Below are 13,684 nucleotides of genomic sequence, written 5' to 3' on the forward strand. Positions count from 1 at the left end.
CTATACGCCCTCGCTCAAAGTCCGTCAACTGCACATACGGTTCACGTCCACGCTGTCGCGGCATGCTACCAGTGTTAAAGACTGCGATGGAGCTCCGTATGCCACGGCAAACTGGCTGACACTGACGGCGGCGGTGCACAAATGCTGCGCAGCTAGCGCCATTCGACGGCCAACAAGGCGGTTCCTGGTGTGTCCGCTGTGCCGTGCGTGTGATCATTGCTTGTACAGTCCTCTCGCAGTGTCCGGAGCAAGTATGGTGGGTCTGACACACCGGTGTCAATGTGTTCTTTTTTCCATTTCCAGGAGTGTATATGGCTTCTGTCTGCGAAAAGTGTAGTGAATAGAGTTAGTAGCAATGAGGTAATAAATTTAAATATCTTACATGATACGGTAGTTTTTCATGTATTTCGGTGTTTATGACGACGTATCTCCTGAACTAAGTGGCGTATAGTGATGTAGTTTTTCTGGTACATTCAGTGGCATATGTAAATTCTGACTGCAAAATGTTTCATGAATACTATTATCAGGAAAGAAGTAATAAATTAAAACGTCATACTTCATGCGGCACTTTCACACCATGAACAGCGAAAATCTAGTAAGCGATAAACTTTTTTCCTTTCATCATTTTGTGGTGGTCGTCAGTGAGAAAAAGCTTCGTAAAAGTTTGAAATAATGTGTAAAGTTTGTTGCAAGTCTGAAAGTGTTCCACTCTCAAACACTGAATGAGTAATTTACAGGTTTTCACGTGTTATGGGTCATACTAATTTTTCATATCCCACCCCCACCCCTTTCATTGATAGGTGGTTATTACCCTTCCAGTGACTATTTCGAGACAGTAAGTGATATGCGTACGAAGATTGCTTGAAATGGGTCCAGTGGTTTAGTAGGAGATGTGGAACATACATAGATACATACATCTATTTTTATAATTTGTAATGATATGGATAACTTACTGTGCCAATCAGAGAAATATTGTTGTTGCCTTAGGCGTATGTATACCTTTTTCTGTATATTCTCCCATTTCTCTGCAGTCTATGAACAGAAATATTAGACAGTACTGTTTTTCATAAAATAAGTGTCGACGTTAAACTGGATTCATAGTATAATTAATAACGCCGTTATATTTCTTATTGGTACACATCGTGTATTATAGATTTACACCCATTCACGTTAACCAGTCTGACGAGGGCAATGTTTTTCTTTCATTTACGTGGCGTTTTCTATAAATCAGACTCGTGTCTCTGTCGGTTAATGAGAAACAGGCAATACAGCATGAAACCAGCCTTTTCCCGGCACTTTTCGCGTTGTAGTGGCGTGCCTAAGGGTGCAGAAATTGGCCCAGTCCCAAGAAACATTGCGCCAGCCAGCGTGGGCAGAAACATTGATTGGTCGCTGACGTCACGCAGCTCGAGCTTCATTCAGCAAGCCCTCTGTGGCGGTGGAGGGGATGGCGGCGTGGTGGGGGCGCGCTAGGCGCGGCGCCGCAGGGGAAGTGGAGGCGCAGTGGCTTAGGTCGGAGGCACAGGCTTACACATGGCCGAGTAGAGCAAGGCACGCCAGACATGTGGTTCTGTTGCCAGCTGTGGCACTGCACTTGTCTTGGGCAGTTCGACGTGTGGAAGGCTTGGAGTCAGGTCGTGCACCCGACAAAAGCAGCTACGCCAACGTCACCAACCAAATTCGCTGACAGCGGGTAAGTTTCACGTTTTTGCGAGCTTCGGAGGCCAGTATTGTCGTTTTCATCTTTTTACTACTTAATTCTGGTTCTACAATGTAGTGCGTCTTGATTTGTCGAGATAATGGCATACTCTACTGTAAATTAAAACACTGCAAGACGCTTTGCATTGTGCTTCCTATCTTGTAATCAAATTAATAGTTCTGTTCAATTCAGAGTATTTCACTGACGGTAATAGAGAATTACAGTCGAGCATGTGTCCCGTAGCATCGTTATTTTATTCGATAAGGGAATTATGTGGTCTGTACGAAGGAATGAGTAACTTCTTCTGTTTGCTGTTGTTCCTTACGATAAAGAAGATATCTTGCAGCAATATTTTCTTTTCTCCTCAGTATTGTCATGTTGCTTCAGTATTGTCATGGTAGTTATCCTTTCATTCATTATCAAGAGAGCAGTATATCTCTGCTACTGAAGAGACCGTAAAATTTTGACGGCACAACCACACTGATACTCATTCCTCAGCCCACGACCAACATAAAAATAATTAAGAAATTCTTAACTAATAATTTACGTAAATTGAGCATTTACTCTGACCTCAGTGAATGAACTTTTCAGTTGCGTCAACTCGTTTGGATTAAATGGAAACAAAGAAATACATTCCCAGGAATAGACTTCAGATTTTGCAGTGTGAGCTACGACGAAAAATTCGAAACTGCTGTATACGTGCCGCTGGGAGTGGAGAGAATCTCTAGGTAATCCTAGTGTTTATAACGTACGGCGATTGTTGCGCGCTAGACAGTAGCCGCTGCAGATATATTGGCACACGGCAGTTGCTCTTAATGAACGCCCCCGCGTTTCTTAGAAGCGGCGGTTTGCTGAGAGGCAAGCAACCTTAAAGAGAGACGAGCCAGCGCATGCCGCTCTGACCTTTCGCGTCTGTGCTGTAGTCGTAGCTTTAAGTTTCTCCGCGAGGCACGTCATATTTACGCCCACAGAACCTACGCCAAATACAGTCCACCAGTTCTCATATTATTAACGGTAAAGAAGACAATATTCATCCCTAAAGTAGGTCTGTCCGACAAAAATTATTCGCTGCAAGATTCAGCAGTTGATAAGACAATGCCGACCATACTATTTATTTGCTCTAGCGTCCTCAGACTTCACTGCATGCCAGAGTGAAGTAAAGAACGTCTTATCTACATTCTTATCACGCATTTCGGTAAGAGGGATTTAGAGTAACATATGAGCGTTCCCAGTATACTGCTGCAAAACGACATCTGTAAATATAATGAGTAAGTGAGTGAGTGAGTGAGTGCACCAACGTTTTTAGCCCTTTTAACCATATTCGTTCCTTTTAATATTTGTAAGGGCGCTGATAACCGCCGGTACACCCCAAAAACAACAACAAAAAGAATTGTATACACAGTTTTAGAAACAGGCCTTGCGCACTGGCATGGATCACTGGAGATAAATCTGATTTGGTCCAGTCCATGCGGAAAAGAAAGCGTGGCCATGTTTGTAACAATCGTATGTTGTCGAACGTCTACAATGCTACGTGCCGAAATATAAAACTTTCTGTAAGTAACTGCATAAAACGTGCTATTTTACTTTAAAAATACACACTAAAACAAGAAAAGGTCATACACCCCGAAGGAATTATACAAATGGGACAGATATCGGGCGACTTGATTTATATCTAAAGACAAACAAATTATTACAATTTCAGAAAAATTGGATGATTTATTCAAGTGAAAAGGATTCACAAATTGAGCAATTCAGTAATGTTTTGTTCCTCCTCTGGCCCTTATACAAGCAGTTAAGTGACTTGGTACTGATTGAAACAGTTGTTGGATGTCCTTCTTTCCAATTGGCACGTTAAATTGTCAAAATCCCGAGCTATTTAGGGCCGCGTCCATATCCCTCCGAACGTTTTCAATAGAAGAGAGTTTCGGCGACCCTTCTGGCCAAGACAGGGTTTGCCAAGTACGAAGACAAGCTGTAGAAAGTCTCACCGTGGGCGAGTGCGCATTATGTTGCTGAAATGGAACGCCAGGATGGCTTCCCATGACGAGCAATGAAACGGGATGTAGAATATCGCCGATCTACCGCTGTGCAGTAAGGGTGCTGCGGATGACAACCAAAGGCATCCTGCTATGAAATGGAATGGTACCCCATACAATTACTCCTGGTTGCCCGGTCATATGACGGGCGAGTGAGGCTAGTAACCCACCACTGTCCATAGCGTCTCCTGACACGTCTTCGCTGGTCGCAGGGGCTCAGATCGAAGTAGGACTCATCACTGAAGACATTTCTACTCCAGCCAATTAGATTTCAGACCAAAGACGTGTGTGGAGACGCCTCGGACAGCGGTGGGATACCAACATGACTATCGCCCGCCATACGGCCCGACAACCAGGTGTGCCCTTTTGTTTCATAGCTAGACCCTTTTGTTTGTCATCTGCGGCACCCTTACGGCACAGTGATACGTCCACGATATTCTACGCCCCGTTTTTCATCCTTCATGGTAAGCCATCCTGGGCTCACATTTCAGCAACATAACGCCCGCCCGGGCATGGGAAGAGTTCAAATGGTTCAAATGGCTCTGAGCACTATGGGACTTAACATCTGTGGTCATCAGTCCCCTAGAACTTAGAACTACTTAAACCTAACTAACCTAAAGACATCACACACATCCATGCCCGAGGCAGGATTCGAACCTGCGACCGTAGCAGTCCCGCGGCTCCGGACTGCAGCGCCTAGAACCGCACGGCCACCGCGGCTGGCTGGAAGAGTTCCTGCTGCTTGTCTTCGTGCTTGTCTAACCCTACCTTGGCCAGCTAGGAAGCCGGATCTGTCCCGATTTAAGGTCGTTTGGAGAATGATGGGCAGGGCCGTTCAACCATCTCGGAATTTTGTCCATCTAACGCACCATCTAGACATAATTTGGCACGGTATCACTGAGGAAGACATGGAACAGCTCTATCAATCAATACCAAGCCGAATAACTGCTTGCCTAAAGACGAGAGGTGGGCCAACGTGTTACTGACTAGTTGAACCCGACGGAGGTTCGAGTCCTCACTCGGGCATGGGTGCGTGTGTTTGTCCTTAGGACAATTTAGGTTAAATAGTGTGTAGGCTTAAGGACTGATGACCATAGCAGTTAAGTCCCATAATATTTCACACACATTTGAACATTTTTGAATAGTTGAATTGGTGAAATCCTTTCTCTTGAATAAACCATCCTAATTTCAGGAACTGTAGTCATTTGCTTGTCTTTACATGTACATCATACCTACTGATTTCCGCCACATTCGGATAATTTATTCGTGGCGCGTCAATTTTTCTTTCTTGGAGTGCTCTTTTTTATGAGTATGTCCCTTTTACCTTCCACGGAGACTGCTTAAAATCGATCGGTGTAACGCATCGTGCACATCTAGAACGAATTAATGAAGAATACTGTACACATTATAGGTTTGTTGCCATATTACCTACTTCAAAACATCGGTAACCACTAACCATAGTCACATCTAAGGGTACACAGTACTGCAGTTTACTCCCCACAACCGTTGAATTACTCATTCGACCAACATCTTTTTGAGACTGGAGTGACGTACTGATGGATGGAGTGACATACTGATAATGCTAGTACTGTTTTTCTTCACATTGGATAGTGAGGTAGAAACGGAAAAATATACTCAGTGGTTGGATATTGAATCGAATTTGGAACACCGACCATCAATATTAAGGTTGTCGATGGTTTCCCTAAACCACTCAAGACAAATTTCTGGATGGATCCTTTGAAATGGACATGCTCGATTTTATACCCGCCCCTCCAATTTCGAGCTTGTGCTCCATAAAGTGCAGATGGAGTGTTTATATACAGTGCTGCACAAAACACTAGGTCGAAAGGAACTTCCATATGATATGTGATTGCTAAGTGATGCAGCTCGATGAAACATGGACCATACATAAACACAACAGCTACAGTATAGTACAGCAGGTAACTGAAAGCATTATATAATGTAACTAACAGAAATTACACTTTCATTCAAAGACAATAATTCCACTGAAGTCACAGGGATTTATGATGAAATGAAATGAAATTTCGTGTGGCTAGGGCCTCTCGTCGGGTAGAACGGTCGCCTGGTGCAAGTCTTTTGAGATAACACCATTTCGGCGACTTGCGTGTCGATGATGATAATGAAGACAACACAACACCCAGCCCCTGAGCAGTCCAGAGGACCATCATAAATCGCTGTGACTTCAGAGTCATTATTGTCTTTTAACAAATACGTTATTTCTGTTGGTAACATAGTGTAACTCATTCATTTACCTTCCATTCTATATTGTAGCAACTGTTTCTTTATAAGGTCAAGTCAAGATATATTACTCACGAGAGGCACGTCATTCGAAAATTACTTTCATCGTTATGTTTGGAACACCAGTGTATCAACAGTAATTACACTATATAATATTTCTCTCCTCTATGGTTATTTCGGGTTTGATTACGAGCTACAATTAGCACGTAATGATGACTTAAGTAATACATCAACAAAATATCTTTGTTTATTCTTTTAGACATATTAGTCGAAAACCACTGATGATGATCTCAAATACCGAAATCTGACTCATGCCACAAGGAAGTGGCTCTAGAAAAATCATAGATTTGTGTCCATGTATGAGTATGAAATGTCTCTACCGCATCAACGAAATATTCTACGTGACGGAATTAAGGCGACAGTTCAACTTCGTGGTCAATGAACTGGTTGCCGACGACGGGAGGCGCTGCAAGAACAAAGACCCTCTCGTTTTGGAACACGGCATCAACGTTGTGCAACATAAATTGTACTACGGAATGTACCTGATTCTTGCTAGTAGAGCGACGTTGCGGAGTAACTCTAGAAGGAAATCTAAACCACTATAAGTCTGCTCAAAAAGTAACCGAACTCTCGTCTTATTTCACTCTTGAGACATTAACTTGACCAGAAGGTGGATACAGTATGACACAAGACACATCCGACCAAAGTACTTTGCAACACATTTCACGCCAGCCGCGGTGACCGAGCGGTTCTAGGCGCTTCAGTCAGGAACCGCGTGACTGCTACGTTCGCAGGTTCGAATCCTGCATAGGGCATGGATGTGTGTGATGTCCTTAAGTTAGTTAGGTTTAAGTAGTTCTAAGTTCTAGGGGACTGATGACCTCAGACGTTAAGTTCCATAGTGCTCAGAGCCATTTGAACCATTTTTTGAACAAATTTCACAGACAGTATGTACATATGCCTCAGTGTACGTATGTACGTAAAAGTTGCTATTAAGTTAAAAAGGGGAGATTGTGGATATGGACACACATATGAGGAGAAGAGGCTAGATACAGAGATATGGGCGTAGGAGATGGACAGACGAAGATTCAAATGGCTCTGAGCACCATGGGACTTAACTGCTAAGGTCTTCAGTCCCCTAGAACTTAGAACTACTTAAACCTAACTAACCTAAGGACATCACACACATCCATGCCCGATGCAGGATTCGAACCTGCGACCGTAACGGTCGCGCGGTTCCAGACTGACAAGGTGAGTTAGGAGATGAACAGAGGGCAGGTAGGAGGAAATGAACAGAGAATGGGAAGAGGAGATGGACAGAGGGAGAGGGACAGAGGAGACGGAAAGAGGGGGAGGAGGAGAGAGACAGAGAGAGGGGGAGGAGGGGATGAACACAGAGAGGGGGACAGGTGGAGATGGAGGGAGGGAGTGAAGGATGTGGATAGAGAGAGAGGGAACAAGGGGGACAGAGAGGAAGGCGGCGGGGATGGATAGAGAGGGAACGAGGAGGTATGCTAATAGAATTGGAATAATTGTATGCACGGGAAACACAGAGTACTTAGCTGTTTATCTGTCAAGAGGGGAAATGAACTACACTGCGCAATTAAAGGTCCACTTTTTCGTAACCAGCTACTGCCTCCAATTTACGGCATTTAAAATTGAAATTAGCTTCAAAGGTGGACACCACTTTTCTCTCTAAAAAAGCGTGGCGCCCGCTGAAGTGACACTTGGGCTCGACGACGCTTAAAACAGCAAAGTATCGACACAAAGGCCACAGCCCAGAAGTTCGTGTGATATTTAAGGTAGTTTAATGATGTCACATAAGCACCAAATGTCACCACAATTCTACCCAATGCTAGTGTAGACTTGTCACCCTCTTACACACATTTCAGCACTTATTTTGATGCCACTGCGTTGGAGGTTGAAACTGAGACGCCAAGCTTTAAAATCATGTGGTTTTGTTATGAGTGCCTAAGGAATACATTCCAGACACTACGCCGGTGATAGTCGGCACGAGAAAGCCTCAGGGGTTGGTATAAAGCGCGTCAATGAAACTACCACTTTCCCTGGGGCGATGATACCCAAACATATCGTGCGATGAACAACATGAAGACCGCCTTGACGACCTTTGACACTGCTGTCTCTCCTCGGAAATTTCAATTCTACTCGAACATCATATAAGGGTCGCATCCAAATTAATCGGGATATGATAAGTTTGTAGAGCAGCGCGACAGTAATTTTGGTTCGCGTGTACAATTTGGAACCACTAGAGGCAGTTCAAGACCATTCGATCAAATCTGATCGTTATCTGTCACAGAAAAGCCTAGTGTGCATTTTCATCTCTCCTTTTTTGCCCCTTCTGTGCTTTGATTACGGAGTTTCAACGTTAAGATATGCTTGAATAAAATGGAAAATGTTCCCTCTGAGAACTACCACTTCGGCATTACCCTGCGTACCATTCACGCACCATAGCAGAGCACGTAGCAAATGTACCAGCCTGAAACTTGTGGATGCTCAAGCGCCTGAAGGAAAGCAACCAAGGCCTAAGAGACGTCGAAAGGGTTGCAGAGCCCTCAGGCGCTAGAGCAACTACAAGGTTTAATGTATTTGAAGTTTCAGACAGGTACATTTGTAACGTGATTAGCTAGGAGCGTAGGTGGTACCCAGGCTGTTGCGCAAGGGGACGTCTCAGAGGAACCCTTTGCCTTTTTATTCAGGCAGATCCTTATGTTTCACCCCCTCCCCCCTGCCCCTTCCTGGGGATCACGCAATTAGAGCGCGCGAAAGCATACGGCTGAAAACGCGTAAGGGCCCTTTCCTGCCACGGATCACGTTCAAATTCTGTCGAGTGGCTTTGAACGTTCCCTAGTGGTTCTAATCTGTAAACGACAGCAAAATCCTCTGTCCTTCAAAGGGGTCAGATCACGTTTAATAGGGATGCCTCCACTAATGTCCTTAGAGAATGGTTGAAGCGTCCGACGGAGTCAGCAGTGTCAATGGTTTCAAGAACACCTTCATCTTGCTCACCCCACCGCGATCTCTCGTTTTACATCGCAAAATGTGTGGGTATCGACGACCCACGGAAAGTGGTGGTTTCATTGACTCTCCTCTATGCTACCTCCTTAGGCCATTCCGTGTCGATTCTGAGGCGATGCATCACACATAAGAGAACCACGTGATTTCAACGCTGGGCGTCACTGTTACAACTTCCATCACAGAGGCGTCAAAAGGAAGGGTAAAATGTAGGCAAGAGTTGATACGACGACCTTCCCATCGTGTACCAAGTTCTCGGCGGCGTTGGGCTGACTTGTATTGAAATTTGGGGCCAGTGTGACATCATTAACCCGTTTCACACCTCACATGAACTACTAAGAATTGCATTCGAGTCAGCACTTTCCTGTTTGAAGCGTCGTTTTGCCCAAAGGTCAGCTCGCAGGGCGCCACGCTTTTGTGCCATTACAGATGCAAGTGGTACTCACTTTGAGGCACATTTCGAATTTCCTCGTCGTAATGTGAGATAATTACATGTTTGCGAAAAAGTGATCCTTTAATTCTGTTCCGCACTGTAGCTCATTATCTCTCTTTGTGTATAAACAGCTCAGTACTCGGTGTTACTCGAATATGCATTCATTCCAGTTCTGTTCGAGCATCTCCTCCTTCCCTCTCTCTTTCTCCCTCCGTCTCCTCCGTCTATCTCTCTGCCGTTCTCATTGTTCCGCCTCTCTCTGTCTATATTCTCCACTCCCACTCTCTATATCCACCATTCCCTCTTTGTCAATCTCTGCCTCCCCCCCCCCTCCCCTCTCTCCGTCCCCTTTCTCCGCCCATCTCTTCCTCCCTCTCTATCTCCTCCATCCTCCGCTCTCGGTTGATCTCCTCTTCCCTTTCTCTGTCCATTTCCTACTCCCCGTCCTTCTGACCACCTCCTCCTCATCCCTCTCACATTTCTTCTCTTTCTGGAACCTGTCTCTTTCCATCATCTCACTCCTTGCTCTCTGTCTGTTCCTCTCCCCTTTCTCTGTCCGTTTCCTCCTTGACCCCGTTTGTTCATCTCTTCTTCCACCCTCTATCAGTCCACCTCCTTCACTCCTTTCTGTCTATCCATCCCCCGTCCAGCTTCTCCTCCCCACTCTCTCTGTATGAATAACAATTAATTAAATATACTCGGCGTCATATGTAAATATCGTCTGTGAAATGTGTTGCAAAGTCCTTTGGTCGGACGAGTCTTATTTCACACTGTTTCCAACTTGAGGCCGAGTTTATGTCCAAAGAGTGAAACACGGAGGGAGTTCGTTACGATTTGGGCAGGCTTATAGTGGTTTCCAAGCCTCCATGGCTACTCTACAAGGTCGCTGTACTACCAAGGATTATGTGATCATTTTGGCTGATCAGGTCTATTCCATAGTACAATGTTTGTTGCCCATAGTTGGTGCAGTGTTCCAAGACAACGGGGTTTCTCTTCTCACAGCAACTCCCGTCTTTGAGAACTGGCTTTGTGAGGACGAGGATGGACTGTCACTTTGATTCTGTCATGTAGAGCATTTCGTTGATGTGGTAGAGATATTTCATACTCATACATGGGAACACTGCAGTGATTTCTCTAGTGCCATTTCCTTATGGACTGAGTCAGATTTCGGCATTTGAGATCATCATCAGTCGTTTACGACTAATATGTCTAAAAGAAAAAAAATGGTTCAAATGGCTCTGAGCACTATGGGACTTAACATCTGAGGTCATGAGTTCCCTAGAACTTAGAACTACTTAAACCTAACTAACCTAAGGACATCACACACATCCATGCCCGAGGCAGGATTCAAACCTGCGACCGTAGCGGTCGCGCGGTTCCAGACTGAAGCGCCTAGAACCGCTCGGCCACACTGGCCGGCCTATAGGAAAAGACAAAGATATTATCTTGACATACTAATTAAGTCATCATTACGTGGCAATTAACCCTCGTAATCAAACATGAAGTAACCATAGAGGAGACGAACATAATTTAGTATAATTTCTGTTCATAATCTGGTGTTCCAAATGTAAGGACGAAAGTAACTTTCGTATGATGTGTGTCTGCTGAGTAACATACCTCGATGGAACTTGGAACTTATGTTGAAAGAATTGCTATAGTATAGAACGGAAGATAAATGAAAGAGCTACACAATGTCACCAAAAAGAAATGACATATTTATTAGAAGACAATAAGTGCTCTTAAGTCACAGCGATTTCTGGTGGTGATATTGACGTTAAAATAGGGCGAACATGGATCTTAATGCGGCGTGTGATCACCATGACGGTAATGTACGCTTTGCAGCGTGCTTTCATGCCGGCCACCACGTTAGTAAGCAGTTATTTTGATAGGGAATTCCATTCCCGTATAAGTGCGGTTGACTCCTGCTGGACGGTCTTTTTTACATGTGAAAGTGCTGTGATAAGTCTTTCCAAGTCATCTCACACGTGCTTGATGGGACTTAAAATCCATGAACTGGAAGGACAGTCCATTGGTCGATTATCCTCAGAGTCCAAAGAACACTTTTCACCTGCGCTGTTCTAAGCTGTCATGATCTGTCATCTATAAAAATGAAGTCAGTGTCGAATTGATCGCTGAAACGACGCACATGCTTAAGGATCAGAGGGTCACAAGATCGGTTACCAGTGAATGTACCGTGTTCAAAGATATGGGGGTGAGTACGCCTATTCTCCATTGTTTCTTGTACTTTGTTGTGGCGGGCTAGGTATTATGGTGTGGGGAAGCATAATGTTGTATTGGCGTACTTGTCTCCAAATCATTGAACTCGATATAATCACTGGTCAACGGTAATGTGAAACTGCAGTCCTTTTCTACGTGCAACTTTTCAGAGGTGTATTCGGCCGTGACTTCAATTTTATGGATAACGGTGGGCGACTGCAACGAACAGCGCTGGTGGAAGAGCTCTAGGAATGAGATGATATTCGGCGAATGGACTGGCTTGTCTGCACCGCCGACTTAAGTCCCATGGAGCACGTGTGGAATGCGTTGGGGACACGTACTGAAGCACGTCCGCATGCACCATCGACCATCCAGCAGTGTTCAACCGCGCTGGTGGAGAAATGGAATGCCCGGCCACGAGAATTCCTTATGAAGCTTAGGGCCGGTATGGCAGCTCATTGTAAAGTATGAACTCCCGTCCGCGGTGATCACACTCCATACTGGGCACCATATCCCGCCTGTAGTAATGTTCTGGGGACCATCATAAATCGCAGTGACTTCAGTGTAATTACTATCTTTGAATGAAAGTGTCATTTCTGCTGATGACGTGTAATTCTTTCAGCTACCCTCCGTTCTATACTGTAGCAGTTCTTTCTACGTAAGGTCCTAGTTTCATTGAGCTATGTTACTTAGTAGAGACATATCATGCAGAAGTTACTTTCGTCCTTATGTTTGGAACACCATTGTGTGAACACTAATTGTATTGTAAAATATGTGTCTTTTCCAGGATTATTTTATGCGTGGTTAAGAGAGTCAACTGCCACCTGAGGCCAACTTACGTAAGACCGGCTGATGAAAAAGTCGGTATAAATTTGAAAACTTAATAAACCACGGAATAATGTAGATAGAGTGGTAAAAATTGACACACATGCTTGGAATGGCATGGGATTTTATTAGAACAAAAAGAAAAAACACCCCATATTGCTAGACGTGTGAAAGATCTCTTGCGTGCGTCGTTTGGTGATGATCGTGTGCTCAGCTGCCATTTTCGTCATGCTTGGCCTCCCAGGTCCCCAGACCTCAGTCCGTGCGATTATTGGCTTTGGGGTTACCTGAAGTCGCAAGTGTATCGTGATCGACCGACATCTCTAGGGACGCTGAAAGACAACATCTGACGCCAATGTCTCACCATAACTCCGGACATGCTTAACAGTGCTGTTCACAACTTTATTCCTCGACTACAGCTATTGTTGAGGAATGACGGTGGACATATTGAGCATTTCCTGTAAAGAACATCATCTTTGCTTTGTCTTACTTTGTTATGCTAATTATTGGTATTCTGACCAGATGAAGCGCCATATGTCGGACATTTTGTGAACTTTTGTATTTTTTTTGTTCTAATAAAACCCCATGTCATTCCAAGCATGTGTGTCAATTTGTACCTCTCTATCTACATTATTCCGTGATTTATTCAGTTTTCAAATTTATACTGACTTTTTGATCACCCGGTATATCAAAAAATATCGCTGTTGGTTCTTTTAGCGAGGTTAGTCGAACGTCACTGGTATTAATCTCAAATGCATGAATCCTACTCACGCCATAAGGAAAAGGCACTGGAGAAATCAATGCCATGTTTTCATTTATGGGTATTAAATCATTCTAACACAACAACGAAATACACTGCGGAACAGAATTAAAGCGATAATTCATCCTCGTGCTCACAAAACTAGTTCTCGACGACGGGGGGTGTTGTGAGAACGGACAACCTGTCATCTTGAAACACAGCATCACCACTGCTGACCAAAGATTGTACCACTGGATGGACCTGATCAGCCAAAATGTTCAAATGATACTTGTCAGTACATCGACACTACAGAGTAACTATGGGTGGCCATGGAAAACACGATAAGTTTCCCCAAAACGTCACCGAAACCCGAAACAGTGTGAAGGAAGACTCATCCCACCAAAGAATTTCGCAACTCATTTCCTAGACAGTATCTACATATG

General features: G+C 44.3%; 1 protein-coding gene across 1 annotated transcript in view; it reads left to right on the forward strand.

Annotated features, from left to right (window-relative positions):
• Positions 1–1,562: 1,562 nt before the first annotated feature.
• Positions 1,563–13,684, forward strand: part of LOC126249320 (uncharacterized) — a 90,006-nt gene continuing 77,884 nt past the window's right edge. The window contains exon 1 of the mRNA XM_049950974.1: positions 1,563–1,693. Coding sequence (XP_049806931.1) covers positions 1,563–1,693 — 131 coding nt within the window. The remainder of the gene's footprint in view (positions 1,694–13,684) is intronic.

The sequence above is a fragment of the Schistocerca nitens genome, chromosome 3 (assembly GCF_023898315.1).
Source record: "Schistocerca nitens isolate TAMUIC-IGC-003100 chromosome 3, iqSchNite1.1, whole genome shotgun sequence".
NCBI lineage: Eukaryota > Metazoa > Arthropoda > Insecta > Orthoptera > Acrididae > Schistocerca > Schistocerca nitens.